Source organism: Urocitellus parryii, chromosome 9, assembly GCF_045843805.1.
Source record: "Urocitellus parryii isolate mUroPar1 chromosome 9, mUroPar1.hap1, whole genome shotgun sequence".
Taxonomy (NCBI): Eukaryota; Metazoa; Chordata; class Mammalia; order Rodentia; family Sciuridae; genus Urocitellus; species Urocitellus parryii.
In genome coordinates, this window is record NC_135539.1 from 86,380,280 (window position 1) to 86,402,758 (window position 22,479).

At 51.1% G+C, this 22,479-nt stretch overlaps 1 protein-coding gene across 2 annotated transcripts; it reads right to left on the reverse strand.

Moving 5' to 3' along the window:
* Nucleotides 1-415: 415 nt before the first annotated feature.
* Urb2 (URB2 ribosome biogenesis homolog) lies at nt 416-22,364 on the reverse strand. 2 transcript variants are annotated; one of them, XM_026413118.2, is made up of 10 exons: nt 22,240-22,364; nt 20,759-20,897; nt 19,164-19,340; nt 13,927-17,236; nt 10,844-11,004; nt 9,258-9,368; nt 7,745-7,987; nt 5,537-5,624; nt 2,922-3,061; nt 416-826 (listed from the first exon to the last, which is right to left on the reverse strand). In XM_026413118.2, the coding sequence occupies exons 2-10, from the start codon at nt 20,882-20,884 to the stop codon at nt 629-631; spliced, it is 4,554 nt and encodes a 1,517-aa protein (XP_026268903.1). In that variant the 5' UTR covers nt 20,885-20,897; nt 22,240-22,364; the 3' UTR covers nt 416-628. The 2 variants fall into 2 exon arrangements, with proteins under 2 accessions (XP_026268903.1, XP_026268910.1); XM_026413125.1 differs by lacking the exon at nt 416-826 and having other exon boundaries at nt 2,977-3,061; nt 10,840-11,004.
* Between the last annotated feature and the right edge of the window lie 115 nt (nt 22,365-22,479).

Below are 22,479 nucleotides of genomic sequence, written 5' to 3' on the forward strand. Positions count from 1 at the left end.
GGGTGTTGTCTCCCAGGGTCATCGGGAGGGTTCTCAGAGGGGAGGCAGAAGCATGGCATCTCAGGAATCCCTCTCCCACTATTTCTGGCTTGAATTTAAAAGGCAGAGGTATTTAAACAGGATTTAATTACAAACTCATGCACCAGAAGCAAAAATCCAGTTCCTTATAGCTGCTAACCGGGAGGGGGCAGAACCCACTGAGCCAGGTCAAGAACCACCAACTCTTCTACTGAAGCAATCTCATTCCAGGGTCTGCTTTCAGGATTCTAACGCAACACATACTTACAAAAAGACACACTGGGCCAGGGTGTGGTCCGTGGTTTGAGTGTGTGCTCAGCGTGCGAAGACCCTGGATACAATCCCAGACCAAAGGTAAAAAGTGATGACAAAAAGACAGACTGAACCATACTGAAGATATATTTTAAAAAACATGATGTAAGAATACAGAGTTTCCACAGGTCAACATGGCACCAGAACATTCAGGGCCCTCACCATCCACACTGCTGAGGCTTCAAGGCCACGCTGCCTGGGCTCCCCGGGGGTGCTATGCTGCGTGGCCCAGGTGGTATATCTGCTGTTCTGCATGCTCGGCTTTGTGGTCCCTGAGGTAGACACTGTGTTGCGAGGCCTAGGCAGTGTACCTCTTCTCTCCTTCGTTCTTGGCTTTGTGGTACCGGAGGTAGTCACTGTGCAGTTCTTTAAAGACGTCTCTGGCCCCTGGCTGTAGTGAGGCTCGGAGGAACTGGACATCAGGCTCAATACAGAGGTCCAGGATGAGGTAGATGCCCTCCTGCAGTAGGTCCTTCACAGCGGGGTACAAAGTCACCTGGGAAGCAAGGCAGAGCTCCATGAGGACACCTGGGACAGAGCTCTGGCTGCACCAGAGCCTTGAGGCTTTGGATATCTGATTTTTAAGACTTGTACAGTGCTAGGACCGCTGACCAACATACAGAACACCACTAGCAGCGCCACAGTTCCTGGGACCAACGAGCAGTTCAAAGCACTCACCCCAAGCCAGCCACATAGAGCCCTGGTGGTAAAGGGGACAGGGCAGAGAAGACAAAAGCTGCAGCAATGTCCTTACCTGTTCCCATGGTGGCTCTGACCATGGGCGGAACAAGACAACTGGGCTGCAGAGAGTTCTACCTCGCATGTGCTCACCTGGGTCTGCCCATCAGGAAGGTGCTCCCACCAGAAGCAGAGAGTGTGCAGTCTGTTGAGCTGCACCTGCTGTCTAGCACTTATTTAAACCTAAAAGCACTGATCTGGAAAGACTGATGGTGCTCTCAGTAGAAGCTTCCAGTACACGGGGAGCCTTTTTCTCATTACTGAATTTAAAAAACGATGAAGGTTACAACATACACAGCAACCAATGGACTTCAAGATTAAAATAACACAACAGATATACGAACAGTAGGCCTGAAAACGAGGCCAGGAGACCAGAGGCCTCTCCTAAGGTAAGTGTCGGAATCGCGTGACCCAAGGCTCCCATCACTGCTTGCTCTCTTGGCCCTTAGTAAAGTGATCTCACTACCTCATTGTATTTTTTAGTAAAAGAACATGATGCTGACTTTTCTTTCATCAAAGTTTGTATAATAATAAGTTGGTGTTTGGAAATACCACAATTCACACAAATGCTATACAGTTGCAGTTACCAAAGTAGGGGTGTGGCATGTGCCGCTCAAGGACCATGCAGGGCCTCTGGCGCTCTGTGGTCTCCACTCCAGCAGGCAAAGACCCAGCTGCTCACACATGTGGCCAGGCTGTCCCTAGCCCCCTGCCCACACAGAAGGTGGACAGGGCCACTAGCTGAGGTCAGCACAGGTGGGTCATAAGATCACGCGACAGTCTTAGTCCTGCCTGAAGCAGGGGCAGGGAGGCATGCCAAGCAGTCCACTTAGCCCTGGAGAAGGAGGCCCTTGTCTCCAACGCCCAGTGCGCATCCCAGTGTCCCGATTTGCTTACCATGCCCTGCTAGCTCCTGTGCATAGCCTGCAGGAGAGGCTGACTCCTTCACCGGAAGGCAGAAGCAGTGAGACAGGCACGCACTATACAGCAGACGGACACATGGGAGCGCTCCACTTGGCCTGCTCTCTGGACCTGCTGTGGGCTTTCTACCTAGGGCCACTTAAGCAAGCAGGTTGGTGCAGCCCAGTTTAGTCCTGTGGCAAATGTACTAAGGGTACCACAGGCTTCCAAAAATAAGCAAGGACATCCCAATGTAAGATGACTCAGGCCACAAACTCGTGACCCAGAACACTGAGCTGGGAAGTCGGACTAATCTGACCAACTCTGCCTGCCTCTCCACTTTGCCATCTGCTTTGAGCATCTGGGGCTGCTGGGTCTCACAACAGCGACCCCAAGAGTTAAGATCCCTGCCACGTGGCAGAGGGCCCAGACCACCAGCCCCTCCTCATTAGCCTGGTCCCACAACAGTTCTCGTTCTGAGTGGCATGCCACCTGTCAGATCACTCAGGACATAGACCAAATAGGTGCAGAGTTTGTGCTAGAGTGACAACAAGCCGAGGAGCCCTGGCACCTCCCAGGCGCGGCTCCACTCAGGCCTCAGGCCATCCCACAGTGATGTCACACACACCTGGCCATGTACAGGACAGTGGGCTCAGGCCCACTCGCCTTTCAGGGAAGAAGCCACTCAAGGGCTATGGAAGAAGATCTTGGGGCAGGGCACAGTGGCACATGCCTGCAATGCCAGAAGCTCAGGAGGCTGAGGCAAGAGGATTCCAAATTCAAAGCCAGCCTCAGTAATTTAATGAGACCCTAAGCAACTCAGCAAGAACTTGCCTCAAAATAAAATGGGTTGGGGATGTGGCTCAGTGGTTGAGTGCCTCTGGATTCAACCCCCAGTACCATAAAATTAAAAAAAACAATAACCCTAGAAAGAGACTCAGCCTGGACTTTACCTTTTGCGCCTCTGACACATACTGGGCCACCAGGAAGGGGGACGACGTGGTGAATTCCTCGGACCGCACAGCAATGTGGCTGTACATCCGCTCCACCAGGCGCGCACACTCCAGGACCACTGACAGGTCATCGGCACATCCTGCAGACAAAGGCCAACCGGTTAGCTCCAGACACAGCACAGTCAGACCAGCTCCTCCAGTCTTACCTCTACTACAAGCAGATAGCCTCTACATTTTCTAGGCTCTCTGATTGGCTTATTTTGAAGAAAAGAGAAGGGAGAAAAGATATGTCCAAATATTTACCTAGACATTCAGGGGACAAAGAACATCCACAACACTCAAGAGTGCATGGGATGTTTAAGAATCCCACCAGGAAAATAAGACTTTCAGGATGACACCTAGAACTGCTCCTGTGTTTAAACAGGAGACGCGCTTCTACAAGGCAGATAAAACGGGAAAAATGGTAAGTTGTCTTACAGAAAAACAACGATGCACCAATATCATATGATTCAAAAAAATAAGATGCCAAATTGCGTCTGTGTCGTGGTGAAGGTGATGGATAGGTGGATCTGGGCCTCACCTTGTCACCAAGCAGCCTCCAATCTTCCAGGACCCACTTTCCTGCAATGCTGCAGCCCCCAGGCCCTGACTCAGTCCAAAAACTTGCACAGCCTACGTCTTCCCTGCTTGGCTCAGCTTGGTGGCAGCCCAGTTCTGTAAATCTAGAAAATGCAAGTGAGGGGCTGGGGCTGAGGCTCAGCGGTAGAGCGAATGCTTGCCTAGCACATGTGAGGTCCTGGGTTAGATTCCTTACCACATAAAAAATAAATAAAAGTACGTCCATCTACAACTAAAAAATATTTTTAAAAATTTTAAAAAATGCAGGGAAATGTAGTGACACAGAGCACATTTGCCACAGCTGCCTGGGGCTGGGCCAAGAGGGCAGGGACCAAGGCACCCATAGGAGGCAGAGATGGGGTGCCCCCGCCGGGACTACTGTGCTTTCCACTGCTGCAGGCTGTCAGGATTCACACAGCCCTGCACTTTGAGCAAAGGTGGTCTATCACACAAACGCTGGACCTCAGTGAGGCTGATTCTTAGACAGGCAACACATTCTGTAAACCCTGTGCGACCACCTCTAGGGGGTGCAGTCTTTCAGTGTGATTCCTGTGAAGCTACCAGATAGCAGCACCAGGGGGCACTCCACAGCCCGTGGCAGCCCGCCGCTTCTCCTCCTTTCAGAAGCTCACCCTGTTGTTTCCAATGAGTGAAAGGGGCTGGCAGGGGCTACTTCAGCCTCCGACTTCACATATGACCACTTAAGAGTGCACCAAACAAAGGGAACGTACAGATGCAAGTGACTGGGCTGGACAATGTGGGCACGTGGAAGGACAATGACGAAGGACATGAGAGGGCAGGCCAGGCTGCACTCCACACCACAGGCCTCAGCCAGGCCTGCCCATCTCCCATTTAGGCAGACAGCACCATCAGAACAGTGCCCTGAAGGCGCTCGGATGGGATCTATCTGCGGGGATTAGCACAGAACAGCAGGCAGTCACTAGCTGCAGGCCCAGGCTGGTGTGAGAGGGAATGTTTCCCAGCCCTGCTCCTTAGCAGACGCAGTCCTCCCTGCTGAGCACAGAAGGCTAAACTGCTCACTGTGCCGCTGCCTGGCCCCCAGCAGAGCAGCTGAGCACTGTGCTCTGCTCTCCAGCGCAGGTCAAGGACCTGGCTTACTGCCGCAGCCTGGGGCACCTGTGGGAGGTATCAAGCCTGCTCCTGTCAGCCCAGGCTGCTGGGCTGGGCTCCCCAACATCCTCGAGGAGATTCATATCCTCCCATCTGACCAGGGCATCCCGCAACACCTGGTCCCCATGCTTGAGTACCATGTCTCAACTTTAAAACTGTAATGTAAAACAGCAAGTACTACTTCAGTGCAACCCCTCCCAATAGTGAAAACTTCCCAAATCAGAAAAGCAGACAGCATTCACACCTTCAAAGCGGAAAAAAGACCCAGACACAGTACCTGGTAGTGCCATGTGACAGAGTGAGTTTCCCTGAGAAAGAGGCACAACCCTGCGGGTCAGGCAAGAGGGAAGGTACAGGGCCTTGTCAGTGGGAAGCTTGCGCCCTGCTCCTTCTGCCTCCCAGAAACCACCAACTCAAGGGCAGGAGCACAGTGCCATCTGTCTCTGTCTCTTTTGGTGTTGGAGCACCTTAGCACTGAGACACAGCCTAGTCTGTTTTTACTTTGAGAGAGGGTCTCACTAAGTTGCTGAGGCTGGCCTCCCCTGTAGGCCGCTGTGCCTGGCTGGCTGTAGTCATAAAAATGATTACATATGTAGTCATAAAAATATATCCTGTATAAGCTATGTGGTAAAAAAAATTTCCTAAATCTAGATACTTTTGTTTCCAGAAAAAGAATTGTTTCAATTAGAGATGACAAACATGTCCATTGTTTTGAATAGGATAAAATGAGTTTTATTTTTTCTTTTAATATCTTGAGTGATTATTTGATGATCTGAACTCGGCTAAAGTAGATTTATCTTAGTTACATCTGTGACCACTTGATAAATATACTTGGAATTGCCTCTGAGGCTGCTATTCTGAATTACCTTTGTCTTTCTGCCGCCCTTCGTGCATAACTGAAAACACCAGTCTATTGAAGGAGTTCAGGAAAGACGGGATGGCCTTCAGCACCACCTGCAATGGCAGATCAGAGAATAGGGTGAGCATGCAAGCGTCTGTCCACCTGCTTCTTTCTTCACCTTGCCTTGCAGGGCGCTCACAATAGGTGTGCCCTACTGCCAGGAGGCTCCTCTGGCCTCATCTCTGGTATGACTGCTCACCCACCCTGCACTCGACTCTTTAACCCTTGCTTCCAGTCTGTGGTAGAGGTTCCACACTGAACAACTTCTAGAATCTGGTGGACAAGCCTGGCCTAGAGTCTGCTAAAGCTGTGCTTTCCCCTAAGCTGGTTCTAACACTCCTGGAAACAAACAGCAACATCTGACTCATTCAGATAGAGTGCCAGGGAAGGGCCTCACAAGCAAATCCACGTAGAATGGGGAGCAAGACTCCTCTATCCAGAGGGATGAAAAGGTCTGCTGGGACTGTTTTAACTATGTGACCAAAATGACAAAATGCTTCCTCACATTCAACCCTTTTGGGAGCAGACCACGCACCATCCCTGGCAGCCCTGTGGGATGTGCACACACACACTGTTGGGAGCAGACCACGCGCGGTCCCCAGGCAGTCCCAGGCAATGTGCACACATTGGAAGCAGACCAAGCACCATCCCCAGGCAGCCCCATGCAGTGTAACACTCAGGTTAAACCAGTGCACACACTAAATACAGCTAGGTATGCAGCTCTAAGTCATGCCAGTCTGCAAGCCACACATGGCCATTCTGTTAGGAGGCCAGTGGTCACTGTGCTGGACTATACAGAAGCCACTGAACCCTTTACTGGACAGCATTGCCCTGCTGTGACTCAAATGTGGGACTTACTAGTGTCTTTTGTGTGTATCCAGCAACACTCTGGGCAGCACTGCACAGGTCAAGTCACTGCACGGCCACAGAAAGGCGGGCTCTGCCAGCATCCCCAAGTGTTGCCACTCCCCAGCCTCTCCTGACCCTCTGCCACCTTAGGGTGAAAAGCCACAAATCCAGGAGCAGACTCTCCACACCACCTCCTCACATGACTGCAACAAGTCATCTGGCCTCTATGTGTGTGTGTGTGTGTATCTCAGCTTCCTCCTCAGCAAACAAGGACAATGAAGGACTCTCACAAGGACTGAGACAAGACACATGGCTGCCAAGTACGGCACTGGCAGCCAGCCTCCCGCTGCACCCTCAGGTGTCCCTGAGGCTAGTGGGCATCTGTGCCAGTGTGGACTCACACTGTGGTCACCTGTGTGTCCTCCTCTTGCCTAATGTTCGGATCACAAAACGCTCCTATGTTCCTATCTAGGTCTGCTGAATGCTCATGTGATCGTGTTTTCGAAGATCCACACAGCCTCTTTGCGTGTCACCACTTCGAGAAATTGTCCATCTCTTGCAAAACTCTGCAGCCTTGGATTGTGACTGACTGGCACTGCAGGTGCACTTCAGTCACCTAACAACTGACGAGGACCTGACAGAAGAGGCAGGGCCACAGGTGATGGGTGGCTGGGGAAGGCTCTGGAGTGAACCCAACTTGGTAAGTGCTTAGCTTGCCAGAGATGATCTGTCTGAAAAACCGTGCTGTCAGCAGGTCTCCCTCTCCAGAACAGCCTACCCTGGAGAACACCTGGGTGCTTTTGAAGATGCGAGTACTTCATGTTCGGGAGTCCCCACTGCATGCAGTGAGCCTTAGAGCCCTGGCCCAGGACATCCCAGTACTGACCTCCACTGCTTCACCACCAGAGAGGTGACTGCCACCCTTGCAGGCCATCAACTGGGGAGGCAGCAGGTAGGCAGTGAGTGCTACCTGAGTGCGCTCTGCTGCGCTGTGAAGCGCCAAAGGCAGTCAGTCTACTCTGAAACCAGAGCCAGGGACCTCAGTCCTCCACCCACTCGAACTTGAGCCTAAGAGACTCCAGCAAAACAGGGGTTTATTCAAACACGAGCCCTTGAATATCAGTAACTAGCACCATTCGATGTGTTAGACTCATCAAAGAACACACAGAGTCCAGTACTCGTCTAGAGCCTGTAACTTCCTGGAGCCACAGTCTGCTTAGCAGAGCACCCTGCCCACTGCTCTGCAGGACAGGCTGTGTGCCCTGCTGAAGGCTGAAGTCCACTGCCCATGCTGTGGAGACTGCTGGCACCCTTGCCTCCTCACCTTTGGATGACACTGTAGGATGGAGAAGAGCACATTGTGCAGCCCCAAGAAGACTCTGCCATACTCTGGTGGCCTCAGGTGATCCAGAGGGACTGTAAGCAGGATACTGAAGGCCAGGTTGACGTGGTGGGGGTTGCTGATGGCCTCCTCGCCCTGCCGCAGCAGGAGAGCCAGGACATCTAGAACAGGTTCGACCACTGTGAGGACCACAGGCCGCTCCTGACAAGCCTCTCGGCTTTGCAGCTACAGATTGAGAGAGGTAAAAGAAGAAAAAAACTGATTCTCCAAGAAACAACACGAACGCTGAGCACTGGCAGGCAGAGGAGACCGTCCAGGCTCCAAATGAACTGGTGAAGGGACAAGGAGGCCAGTCACACCCAAGGCACCTGCTATGGATGTGGTCATTTCTTGCTGGACTCATCTACTGCAGAGAGAAGCTGTTTTCACAAAGGAGTTGACATATCCAGTTTCCCACAAGAAAACTAGACGTCAGACACACATGATGACATTTTCCCAAAACAGGCCATCAGTTCCACATCTGGGACCAAATGTGACTTGTTAAACTCCTTATAAATCCCATCAAAGATGTCTAATCATTGTTCCAGAAAACAAAGAGAACAGACTGGAGAAGAGGGACAGTTCGAACTCTCCCCAAGTTCACCTGGGACACTCTGTGCCCTCTCTCTGACACTAAGGGCCCCTGCTGTGCTGGCCATGCAGAGAACTTGCCACACATGAAAAAAATGAAGTGTTTCCAACCTGCGTGGCATGCAGATGATCACATGCCATCACCACCCGACCCCCCACTGGCCCTCCACTAGGGATGCGCAGCACACACGTAGGAACCACCTGCTTCAACCATGGTGCAGACTTGGGAAACACAGGGCGGGTGAGGGCCACTCTCCATATCCTCTCTCTGAGCGTACTCAGACCCAGAGTACATCCCTCAGATGGCAGGGCCAGGAGCCACTGGGGACAATGGTGAAACAGACACTGCCCTGGGCACCATGGCCAGGAGGCTCTGGTCAGGTTCATCCTAGGGAGGAAGTGCCAAGCCTGGGCCAAACTGAACTAGGGTTTTGTAAAGTGAAACAAAGTTGAGTGACCGCTGGACATAGGTCCCGGGGAAGACAACCGCTGGACATAGGTCCCGGGGAAGACAACAACACAGGACCCTCCTGTCCCTGACACTAGTAGCCACTCCACAGGCATCTCCCTCACTGTCCCGCAGGCCTACACCCTCTCCAATGTACACACATTCTGCATTGAGCACAACATCTGTGGGGATGAAGCAAGCCCTAGCCCCTCCTCCCTGAGTCATGTCACCCAGTGCTTCTCATGCCTCCTTCCCCACCCCCATGCCAGGGCTGCAGATGGAACACACAAACTGGGCTGCTGCTCACAACCACCTGCAGGAAGCAGCCCAGAAATTTGCCCCAAGCCAGAACCCAGCGCTGGCTGTCTTCAGGGAAGAGGGGAAGAGCAGGAGAGCACATCCCCAGAGGCCACTCACCGTTAGAGCTGAGACTATCTGGGGACATGCACGCCACAACAGGCTCGCTTTCTCTCCACTGAGTGGGCAGCTTAGTAGCAGCTTGAGCAATCCGACAGCAGACAAAACAGCCTGAAACAAGGAGGGCAGTCAGCGCAGGAAGCTCCCAACCTGGAGGAGAAACCCTCACTGCTGCTGATACCTTGACCCAAGAGCCCTGAGAGCCATGCTGAGGGCAGTGACGAGGCCTGAGGGTGAGTTCTCACCAGCACCCAGAGGCAGGGAGGTGAGCACAGCTCTGGCAAAGTGGGGCCTTTCAGGAGCCTCTCAGCCAGGCTCACAAAAGGACCAGGATAATGAACTCAGCCATTCACCAAGACTCCACGGAGGACGCTGGCTGTCCTTCAGAGCAGGAGTACCAGTTTTCAGATAGGAGGGGCTGGAAGAAGACACTGGGTGAAGTGTCATGGGCCCAGGCGCTGGCCTCAAGCCACAGCATGAGTGAACGGGCACCTACTGCCCACCGAGCATGTAACATCTTGGGTTTTGGCCTCATGCCAGCCTCTTCTTCCCTAATACTGTGCAGCCCACATCCTGCTGCTGCCCTTGGCCACTGGCCCCGCTCACCTCTCTGGCTGTGCACTCACAAGCCCATGTGCTCCCACACTCCTGCCCCTGAAGGCCTCATGCCCAGCCACTTCCTCCCCCACCCACCCTCTGCTCTGGCGGAGCAGCACACTGCCTGCACTGTGCCCTCCTCCTACTCCCCAAATCCTGCCATTCTTCAGCCCTCAGTTAAAGCCCCCCTCCTCATGAAGACCTCTGACTGGCTTGTCTACATGGAAACCTGGGGCTAAACTGCCTCAATATGTTGGAGGAAGCCCCAAAGTCCAGAGGCCGAAGTATGCTGCAGAAACACAGTCCAAATTCCAGAGATGGGTCAGTGTGCAGGCAGGGGAGTGGCTAGGTAGAGCCCTTGTGCCCACCAAAAGACTGTGCTATCCCTGGACCCCCATTCTTCCCCAGAATTCCCAAATCACCATCCCTAGCTCCCTTCCCACCCAATCAAAACTGATCACAAGGCATTAATAGGACCAGGAGTGAAGGCAGCTGGACCAGAGGCCATGGCTACAGTACTGATCACCAACTGTCAGCTCCATGTGACAAGGTTTCTGAGAAGTCAATGCCTGGGACCACCCAGAGGAGCTGATTCCAACACCTCAGTGCTGTGTGTGAGTCATTCCCAGTGGGCCGCACCACCAGGGCTTTCTTAGGACCTGCACTGGGCTGTAGGACCACATGCTTCTCCAGTGCTGGTCTGTGGGCTGTGCTCACGTCAGGCTGTCTTCACGAAAGTGTGACGAACAGGTGGAATTTAAGCATTCTGTGGGTCAGTACTGCGTATATGTCACACCTAGCTTCTATAGAGTAAGAAGGCAGTTTGTAACCTAGGACAGTCCCCTTTGAAATCAAGGGCTCCTCCCAAGGCTGGGCTTCTGTTCTCAGTGGGGATGTGCTTGCTTACTTCAAGGATGAGTGGAATCCTAAACAAGCCCACTGGCTGACACTATGTGAGCCTGCCATGCGGACAGAGGGAGGGTACCTGCCTGCAGGTCTGCTGTCCACACGTGACAGATGTCCAGCCCCTGGAGAACAGACCGGACCACCAGCCCAAAGTCCTCCATCGTCCCAGCCTCCAACATCTGGGTGAATAGGGCTCCCAAGTGAGGCTCAATGTCCTGGGCAGCCAGAGCAGAGATGGCAGGATCTGTGGGAAAAGAATCCAAGGTGTAAAGAAGTGACACAAGCCAGAGTGGCTGTAGGAGGCGGTGAGCAGCCACAAAGACTAGCAATCCCAGCTTGAGGGGCCTGGGACACTCAAGTGCTGGTGAACACAGCCCTGGCAGTGCCACTGACATAGAGCTATGCCAAGCAAAGTGTGCACACACAGTACACACACATGCCGGCCACCAACAGCAGGCTCAGCAACAGTGCATTCTGCCCTTGGCAGCCTGGCAACTGGTGCCTACTTCCTTGGTGAATCATATAAATTCAGTTAGGGGCAGGAGTGGGAATGTACTTTTCACTAGACAGGAGTGCTGGAAAGAGCAAGAGAACCTTAACCCCCAGGAATGTCACCTGAGTCCTCCAGCCTTCCTTCTCTGGCCCCAGCTTGATCCTCCAGCTGACTGACCACCCCATCTTGCCAGAATGCCTTCCACTTGCCAGTCTGTGCCCACTACTCTCAGAGCTGGGGGCAGGGAACCAGAAGTTCTATGAGACAGAGGTAGGTCTGAGTCTCCTACAAGCTGTGAGACCCTAACTCCTGGCCACTTGGCCTCAGTCCCCTCATCAGTGAAATAGGCACTACAGCACCTACTCCTGCAGCTGGCAAAGAGCAGGATGCCATGGTGAGACCTCTCGTGCATGCTCCCCTCCCACCCACCACCCTTCACACAGCTAGGCTTGGCCGCTTGGTGTCCCCGAGTCCTGGCTGGGTGTGTAGAATCTCATGGCCTCTCTCCTGGGATCCATGAAGACGCTGTTACTTCTTAGACCAAAGCCAGCGGCTCACTGCTTCAGAGCAGGAGACAGTTCTACACCCAGGAGGACCAACGGTAAAGCTGGCTTCTGTGACCCCAGGGAGGAAGTCGTTCATTGCCAGGAAGGATTCTTCATAAAGGCTCATGTGTCCAAGCCAAAAGCCATATCTGAGCCACTAAGGAGACTGGGACCTCCACGGGGTAACCTGTGTGGCCACTCTTCAGTTCTCTTAGACCACCTTTGCATTCCCTGTCCCTTGCTAGTGCCTTGAGCCACTCCTTGCATGGCATCTCTCCAGAATGGCTCTCTACTCTGGCACTTCCCTGGATAGTCACATGGCTCAGGTATGAGGGCTGGACTAGGGACAGGTAGCACACTGGTCTCACCATAGCTGAGGCTCTGTCCCTGGGGTAAGAGGTACTACCTGCACAGGGACACAAGAGTCAGGGCTTAAAGACTGCCTCAACTTGCCATGGATTGCAGGGGATGGGGGACAAGGCATTCTGTTATCAAAAAGGCCAAGCGGCCAGAACTCCAGACCCCAGCTGCTATTGCCTGGGAAGCCCACATAGGAGGATATTGCCGATCTGAGTAAAAGGCTCAGTATTAGCCCCTGTAGGAAGGGGAACACCACTCCTTGAAAAACTAGATGACAGGAGGGCTGGGGATGTGGCTGAAGCGGTAGCGCGCTCGCCTGGCATGCGTGCGGCCCGGGTTCGATCCTCAGCACCACATACCAACAAAGATGTTGTGTCCGCCGAGAACTAAAAAATAAATATTAAAAATTCTCTCTCTCTCTCTCTCTCTCTCTCTCTCTCCTCTCTCACTCTCTCTTAAAAAAATATATATATCTTCCTTTAAAAAAAAAAAAAGAAAAAAAGAAAAACTAGATGACAGGAAGATACAGCATCATGCCGAGCTCCTTCAGCTGACCCACAGTCCAGCTGGAGAAGAAGGGCACTGACAACGGCAGCCTTGTTCAGGCCAACTTCAGGCTTGGCACAGACTCAGGCAGACCAGGTGGCTTTACTTCCTACAAGGCCCCACTGACCCTCATAATTTTTCTGTGGGAAAAGGAGCTCAGCACGTACTGAGGGTCAGGCTGGGCCCAAGTCCTCAGCTTCACCTCAAAAGACTTGTCTTAGGTAGGTGTGGTGGCCATGACTGCAATTCTAGCCATTCAGAAGGCTGAGGCAGGAGGATCACAGGCTTGAGGCGTGTCTCAGCAACTTAGCAAGGCTCTGTCTCAAAACAAAAGGTTCTGTAGGTGTAGCTCAATGGTAGAGCACCCTGGGCTGAGTCCCCAGTACCATAAAGATAAGACTATCCTAAGTCCTAGCCCAGTCCTTTAGCAAAGCCCTATGGTAGGCTATCTTAAAACAGGACAGACTCTGGACCCACTAACACCATGCAATGAGCCACAGGCAGCATGACGAGTAGGGCTTGGAAGGTGGCACTGCCCTTAAGGAGCCATAGAAGGCCCCTACAAACTGAGCCATTTGCAATTTTTTTTGAGTTGGCAGATTTTACATCTTTTAAAAATCAAGGACTGGGGATATAGCTCAGTTAGTAGAGTGCTTGCCTCACATACACAAGGTCTTGAGTTAAATCCCCAGCACCACACACAAAAAAAATCAAAAAACAAAATCAAAGTATAGCCCTGAGAGTCTAAGAAGGGTGAAATTAACTAATGCCAGGCATCCACAGCCAGAGCAGGTTAAAGGCCAAAAAAGAGAGGGGGGCTAGATTTCAACACACACACAAGGGCCAGCAGAGCAGAGCAGCAGTGAACCATTGCCCAGCAGGTGTGAGGCCCTGGGTTCAGTCCCAGTGCTAAGGGAAAAAAAAAAAATACCCCCCCCCCACAGAACCTTCTCCAGAGTCAGTGAGGAACAAGGTGCTGAGGGGCACACCTGCAGGCCATGCTGTACTGTGGGAGAGCCATAGACCTACTGCTCATACCTGCCTGTGGTGTAAACAGAAAAGAAAACCCTGGGGCCAGCACTGGGAGGGCACCCTTCCCACTGTCCCTGTGGGAAGACCTTGCAAAGACAGCAGGTATCACTTACTCCTTGATCAAAAGGAGAGGCATGCTGGTGACAGGGCTCCAGCTGCCCAAGCCTCTGCTCACGAGAAGGCATCTTACCTGCAAGAACTGTCCTCACGGCTTGAAGCATAGAGGCAAAAACAGTTCCTTCTGAGGGATAGAGCGCTGGGGCCGAAAAGAACAGAGTTAGAAACTGCAAAGCTGCCTGGAAAGACGGAGTGTCCCTTGCCAGGGCTGGCAACTCCAACAGCAGTCGGGAGTAAACACTCTGGTAGAGGGCAGCGTTGGTGGGCACTACTCTGTCCGTCCCTTGTGCAATCCCAACCCAATCTGGGTGATGGCTTAGGTCCACTTCCAAGAGCGTGGCAACAGCTGAGAGGAGTGCTGAGGGCAGACAGTGGCCCCTGGTCCCTGGCACCAAGCATGGCTGCAGTCCAGTGGCCATCTGCAGCATAGCCTGCTGCAGCAACTCAGGCAGTGATGCTGGTGCCTCCTGCGACTGCCTCCGGTCCTTGACAAGAGGCCCCAGGACTTGGCACAACTTAGTTAGACACACCAGAAGCAGCTGGCTGCCCAGAGGGCTCTGGTTTCCCAATTGCTCACTGAAAGCTGCCTCAGTGTGCATTTTACACCTTGAGAGGAATGTGGTGATTTTCCCAAAATTCAGCACCAAGCTCAGTCTGCTCTGGATGAGCAACTGCATTAGCTGCTCCAAGAATGACCCCACCACCTGGAGGAACTGCAGCCAAGAGGGGTCATCCACCTCAAGACAGAGTCCACCACTGGCTGGCAACAACGAGGTTAGCACAATCTCAAAAATATCACTGACATACATGACTCTAAATACACAGCGGGCATTCCTTCCCCTCTGCAAGCAACCAAGAAGCTGGTAGCAGGTCGTCAGGAACTGGAGGGCCAGGGAGGAACAGGAACGCCCCTGTGTGCTGACAGCCATGGTCAGTAGCAAAAGAAAGTAATGCAGATGATGGGATGGCAAAAGGCTGTCCAGGTGCAGAGCAGAAATAATGTTCAGAAGCCCCAGGAGGTCTCCTAACTGTTCATCCTCCAGCCGGATGGGAAAGTCACTCTTGAGCAGGGACAGAAAGTTCTGGGCAATTTCTCCTCTTGGTTCTACACCTTCAGGTCCAACTTTTGCAAATCTGGATTCCCAGTGAGCCATAACTGTGTGGTCCTTTTCAAAAAGCCAGGGTAACTTCTGGCTGAGAGGACCTGGGCCACTCTGGGAACCGGAGCATAGAATACTGGAACACCTTGTAGCTACGCACATCAGGAAGGCAGAATGGAGGGACTGCATCTCTGGAAAGAGAGGGCTGTGAAGGAGGGATGTGGACACTCGCTCAAGTGTGATGGATGGCTCTTCATCTGCAGAGGCTCCCTGGGCTTGGCTGGTTGGCAAAGTTCTTAACAGGACTTTGGCCAGGTATCTGACATCATCCAGACATAAGTAGGGTATTAATATTGGGAGGTTTGACACTAACAAGTGCCAGTGTGCTGCAGGATACGTAGGTGCACTCACTGTTCCCACCTGCCCATCCCAGAAAGCTGTCATCCTTAAACTCAAGCTGCCCCTGCCAGAACCAAGAATGTAGGCAGCATCACACCTCAAAGTCTGGAGGACTTGCTCGGACTGGGAGCTAGTCTGCATCAGTGTCCTTCTCATTCTCTGCAGGTAGAGCTGTTCTAAGCAATACCTACCAAGAGATCTGGACTGGGCTGTAAACTTCTCGACCTTCTTCCAAAGCCGTGTTTCCACACCTGGGAGCAACGAAGGGCAGCTGGAGATCTCTAGCTGGGTCCCAGCCACAGAGCAATACTGGCCACAGTTCAAACTGAGCATGGCATCCACCTGGGCCCAGGTATAAGAGAGCAGGAGTGCAGAGTCACTCACCTTCTGTAGCCACAGCTCAGACTCTGGGCCTGGGGTGTCCAGGAGGAGGGCCAGAAGGGGCTTCACGAGCTCTCCCAGCACCCTCTCCATCATACACTGTGCCCGTCGGATGACAGGCAGGGGTGTGCTACTATCCAGGCTAGGCATGTTGAACATGACGCAGTGTAGCAGTGAGCTGAGGGACAAAGACTTCAGGGCCATGTCGACATCACTCTGCAAACAGGGCAGGATTAAAGACTGGAACTTGTCCAGCACGAGGGACCACATGTCCAGGACCTGACTTGGTGGCAGTTCCAGGAGGCATGTGCAGAGTGCAGCAGAGGGGCCTGCAGCCAGCACAGGCTGCCTCAGTGCCTCCGCAGCTGGGCGGCAGATCACTCCCAAAAGTTCTTCAAACAACTGTGGCACCTGTCGGAGTTTGGCATATGTCTGGAAGAGGGTGTGAATAAGCACCTCCTGGGCTTTTTTGGTTCGAAACTCTGTTACTTCCACATCAATCCAAGCTGAAGACAACAGGTCATCTAGATCTGGCTCCAGAATCAAATGATTGAGAGATATCAAAATCTTGAGGCAGCGGAACCAGGCTGGCACGGGTGCTTGTGGGTGGTTTATCAGCAGCTCAGCCACCCCGCGGTAGAAGTGGAACTGCGCCTCCCCATGTCGGATCCTGTCAGTGGCCACATTGTAGATGTTGCTGCTAGCCACTGAGCTTAGCAGCTGCTCCACTACCAGAAGCTCTGTGGTCCAATCTGGTGTAGACATGGTTTTCCCTGGCTCCTCTTGCAGGTGTGAAATTCGCAGGCAGCCAAACAGCCTGGGGAGAGCCTGGAAGCAGAGAAACTGGTTTCCCTCCTTGAGGTAAGAATCCAGAAAGAGCCTGTACAACACAGCGACTGAGGTGGCCACAACGGTGGCATGAAGGTGCAGTTCACAGTGGCCAGCATCTAGCAGTCTGGTCACCACTGTGTCCAGGGGAGTGAGAAGACTCTTTGGGGTCCCGATCTTTGTGTCTCTTTGCTGCTGGCCCAGAAGCTCCTCTGTGTAGGAAGAGAGCATATCAAGCTGAAAAACTCCTCCTCGAAGCACAGCCTCAAGCTTACTTCTGACTTCCCGGCTGAGCACCTGGGGCACCTGGCCCTGGCCAGACTGTGTCCAAGTACCCCCAGAGAGAAGGTGCCTCAGGATCAGGCAGGGCTGGAGCAAGTGCCCAGTCACCTCCCCAAAGACACGTCTTGGGTTGGCCTGCTGCTGCTGAATCAAGAGGTAGTGGCCCAAGGCTAGGTGAATGACCTCAAGTAGTGGGACTGCCACAGCTCCCTCTGGCTGCCTACAGGCTGACCAGCACAGCTGGCTCAGCAAGGCCACCAGCAGTTCTTGTTTGGCCGTGTAGATGACAGCCAGGGCAGGCGTAGAGAGGATGCCCTGGCAGCTGCTTAGGACAGCAGAGATGTTTCTCTGGGATCCTGAAAGAGAGAACTCAGCTATTCTCTCATTGATGATCTGAGATTAAGAGAGAAAGAAAGCTCGTTACTTCCCTAAACTCACACACACACAAAATAGTACCACAGAACCAATCAGCTCATTCTTCTCCCACACTTGATATGAAAGAGATGTCCAGGCTATCATATCTACCTGAACTTGACATTTGCTTAGAGCAACTGAAAGACAGCCAAGTACTTGCTTTGATTCATTCACACACCCACCTTTTGCCAGTATCAACTCCAAGCAGGCACTAATCCTTTGTAGGTATGCTCACCATTTTTTAAAAGCTGGGCTTTAAAAGATTTAAATATCAGCCGTCACTTCTTCTCAGCCCCTGAATCTGTTAACTCAGCTCTGATATTACCAGGTAGGTGGACAGTGGCACTTGGATCATGACCATGTGATCTAACATGTTTTTATAGTCAATTATATTTTTCCTTCTTTTAAAAAAAAAGGTACTCTAGGGCTGGGTATGTGGCTCAAGTGGTAGCGTGCTCGCCTGGCATGTGTGCGACCTGGGTTCAATTCTCAGCACCACATATAAACAAAGCTGTTGTGTCCGCTGAAAACTAAAATAAATAAATATATTTTTTTTTTTTAAAAAAAGGTACTCTATAAAGGAAAGCAAATTGCCAGTCACTGCTCATCATTACACAGCAGACCCACTATCTACTGCTCTCAAAATTCAAAAATTCAAAGACAACAGAGATGAGAGCCAACCAGATTCCTAAATTCACTGACAGGCAGAGTGACTCGCTCCTTATTGGAGGTAAGAATCCAACCTGCCCAGGATGCTATGCTACCTATGAGAAGCACGAGGAGCACCGTCACTTCCACCTAGCAAGGGCTGACGCCGAACTTCAGGGGCTGCTCTGGTAAGCTGCAGCGGACATGCTGAATCCTTAGGAGTCAATGTGCCACCATGGGCTCATCAGTAAAAATCTTTCCCACTTTAAAAATTTAAGTGTAGTAAGTGTGGTTTCTTGAACATTGAGATGTTCTAAATATTCCTTCCATGCTCCAAAGGACGGTTCAAAATGACCCACTGTCTGCTACTTCAAAGCACACAGTGGAGGGCCTCATCCCAAGAACTACTTGCAGCTCATGGCATTCTCCTCCACTGACTTCCCCTCTGCCCGTGACGGCAGGCTTTGTGATCAGCTCCAGCTGGTTCAACTCTCAACTCTACCTCACACCCACCACCTAAGTGATGGGAAGCAAGTTATGTAACCTCTTTGAGCCTGTCCCATACAAAACACTCCTTAGTAGTAGTCCTTGTGTAATTAGCTATACTCATGACATTTCAAAGTACTATTCTGACAATGAAATTCACATCTCTGATTTCAGCTTTCAAAATTACTTTCAGTCAAAAAACTGTGAGGTCCAGGGGTGGTAGCAAACACCTGTAATCTTAGCTAGCCAGGAGCCAAGGCAGGAAGATCACAAGTTCCAGGCCAGCCTGGAAAATTTAGTGAGGCTATGTCTCAAAATAAGAAATTAAAAGGGCTGAAATGTAGCTAAGTGGTAGAGTGCCCCTGAGTTTAATCCTCTGTTTTGAGGGTAAAAATTAAGACTAGCATAATTTGCTGGCTACTTTTTCCAATTAAAAAGGTAATCAAAATCTGTTCTGAAATAGTTCTAAGCTCTTATTTATTGACTGATACTGGGGATTGAACCCAGGGGCACTTAACCACTGAGCCACATCCCCAGTCCTTTTTAATATTTTTATTTAAAGATAGGATCTCGCTGAGTTGCTAAGGCCAGCTTTGAATTCATGATCCTCCTGCCTCAACCTCCGAAGCCACTAGGATTCCAGGTGTGCACAACTGTGCCAGTCTAAGCTCTTCTTTAACATTACATATTATAAAAAGCTTATTAGCACAGTGTAGACCACTTGAAATAAATCAATAAGTCACTTGAAATTTCCTAAATGTTCACAAGTTACCTTGACGAGGGAGATCTGAAGATTGATTGTCTTTCCATTCTTGAAAAGATTCTGCAATTTTCTGCTATGTAGAATGTTATCTATATAGGCCCAAAGCCTTTCAACAACATCTTCTGTCAGTTCAAGTTTTTTCTTGTAAAATGCAACCAATGACTGTCTTGCCCAATCAAGTAAAACCTGAATTTGAAGGAAACATACTCTTATATAAATGAATTTCTTCTACAAGAGAAAAAGATGTTGAACACTCTGGGAACACCCAACCAAATCCAATTGCAAGAAGAACACTCTCCTGGAAGGTTCACCTGTGGTAAAATCACATCATGTCAACACCAGGGCATCTTAAAAATTTACTTTTAGAAGAATAAAAAGGGCCAGGCCTGGTGGCTCATGCCTGTCATCCCATCAACTAGGGTGCTAAGGCAAGAAGATCCCAAATTTGAAGACAGTTTCAAAACAATACCAAAAAAAAAAAAAAAAAAAGGATTTGAAGATGTAGCTCAGTGTTAAAGTGCACTTGGGTTCAATACCCCAAAAAGGAAAAGAAAGGGGAAAAATAGCCAACTTTGTCTTCATCTGGGGCCAATTAAAAATTCCAGGAGAAATGCTAACATCTTATCCTCTTTCCCATGCTGTGCTGAGTTTTAAGAGGTAGAAGCTCGACTGCTCGGAAGGTGGCCACAAGTGAATCACATACACAAAGCAAAGGCAAAAAGAGTCAGAACCCTGGGGTCTGTGTGGTGCTTCCCCAGCCCACCTTCAGCGCAGCCAGGAGACAGTGGGTGTGGACTGATGCACAGGGCTGGACAAGAGGGGATGCACACATGTGCCCTTTATGACTGTCCATGTGAGAGCTGTGAGAAGTGGTGAGGCCTCTGTTCGGAGTGCCAGAAATCCCAGAGCTGCCAGGAATAGTAGGAAGAGGGGCACAAGCCAAAAGGGGAAAACTCTCAAGGTAAGGACAGTGAAGATTCTGATCACACAACCTGTCAGGCTACCCATATCTGACCCTGAGCAGCACCAGCCAGGCAACCACCAAACTGTGAGGATGACTCTATGTATAACCAGGTGAGGACAGGACAGGTATTCTACAGACTTCCCCTGAGCACATCCACAACATGATCCATGTCCGATGTCTTATGCTGCCTCCTTTAATACCAGTATCAGGATGTGTGTCAGTCCAATCTCATGAGTCTTTAGTCTGCCATCCTACTGTTATCCCATTTTTAGCCAAATAAGCTTGAGCAAAGAGCAATGTCCGTGGGACCAGCCTATTTCTAGCATGGCTTTCTCCACACACCCTACAATACTGGGGATTAGACCCAATGCTAGGCAAGTGGTCTACCACTAATCTACCCCTAATCTCAACCCCTTCTCTGCACAGATTAATACTAACACTTTTCCATTTCCCAACCTTCAACCTGAAAGAAATCAGGAAGATCTGACTACTTTTTTCACTGACATTACCTTTAATCAATCTCCAACAAAGTTTCCTTCCCAATTTTTCTAATCTTTTTTTCTTTTAAATAAATACCTATATGCAATTTGTACAGTGATTATTTTAAATCATAAAAATATAAGTGTCACATTAAACTTACTTGTTCTTTATTTGGAAGGAAGCACTGGTGGGAAACCCAAGCAAAGTGAGCAAGTTTTAGTTTATCTTCCCAGGAAGTCGTCTTGCTCTTAAGCTTCAGGGAAATGCCAGAATATACAGCAGCCATTGCCACACGTTATCTATAATAAAAACAACAGAAAGTTGTATTACAACAAGATCAAACTTAACAGGCACCAGAAAAGGAACAGCAGGAGTCTTATTACGTACTATTAAACATTTTAACAAATTAAAACACATCAATGACAAATTTCCTAGGGAAATTCAGACAAAAGTGTGCAGAAGACGTGTTACAAATATTTCTGCTGTGAACACACTCCCAGAGGTAAGTGTGCAAGCACTCAACAAGGCAAAACCAAATGACTGGAATGGAAAGAATCATCAACTCTTCACATAACCTCTAAAGTGTACTATGTATCACCTGTTAGGATAAATTCTGTTAAGCAGTGCAAAGAAATAAATATGCAATATAGTATTAGAAAAATATATTTCTCCAAGGAAAAGAGAGAGCATTAACTCATCCCAAGAGAAACACTGTTATATCTAATGCAACAGTAACTCCCCACTGTAAAGTCAGTATTCACAAAGAAATTTACACACCCCACACACCCCCACATACACACCTGCAGAGAAGACTACAACAGATACATCCACAATTAATACAAAACTGAGGCAAGCAGCTTTAGATTTCTTAAGTCATAAGTAAAATGTTAAGTTATTTTCATCTCAAAAAACCAGCAATTTAGCTTAAGAGAAAAACTTTTCTGATACACCACATAGAAGTAGTTATCGAAAATAAAAACAAAATAGACTAACTCAAGAACTGAAAAAACATCACAGTGATTTTTTTATCTTTCGGTCAAACCAAAGGAACCTCTACCTTGAGGACTGCTGCAATTTATCCTGTAAGCAACTGCAGCCACCTGGCAGGGGCATCCCTCCCAGGGGGCGTGGCCACCTCCAAGCCCCCAAGCTGGCCCAGAACCACCGCGGAGGAGAGCAGGTGAGGCTCAGCTCAGGTGGGTTCTCCCTCTGGTGGGGCCCAGCCCTGAGCGAAGACTCAAATGGGGGAAAGGGGCTCATCCCTTGGGGGGAATTCAACAGGGCGGGAGGGGTACGCCAGCCCTTGGTTAGAAGCAAGGCTTATCGCTTCGCTGTGGGGATCCCTGGGGGTGGGGGGCTCATTCCAGGAAGGAAATTCATTTCTTGGGGGTGGTTCATTCCTTGGGGAGGTATGGAGGGGGGTTGTTATCCCTTGGGGGGGCCCATTCTTGGGAGGGTCCATCCCTTGGGAGTGTCATCACAGGCAGGGCTCGCCCCGTGGGCGGGGGCTCATCCCGTGGGGGCCTCGTCCCGGGGCGGTCCATCCTTTGGGGGTATTACCGCGGGCGGGGCTCCCTCAGCCCAGCCGTTCCCACCCGCAGGGCCAGTTCAGGTCAAGCACGCCGGCCGTGAGGCACTCACCTGGCCACTCAGCCGCTCCGCGCCCCGTGCACTGAGGGCGCTTCCGGCCGACGCTGACGCGACGGCGACGGCGCGGGGCGGGGCGAGCTGGCGCGCAGACATCGCCAGCCGAGCGCCGAGTGCGCCCTGGCCGCGGCGTCGGCGTCGGCGGCCCAGCCCGGCGCTCCCGCTCCGTCTGGCGGTCATGGGGCGGCCGCGCAGAGCCGCGGGCGCGGCGGGGCGCGGGGCGCGGGGCCCGGG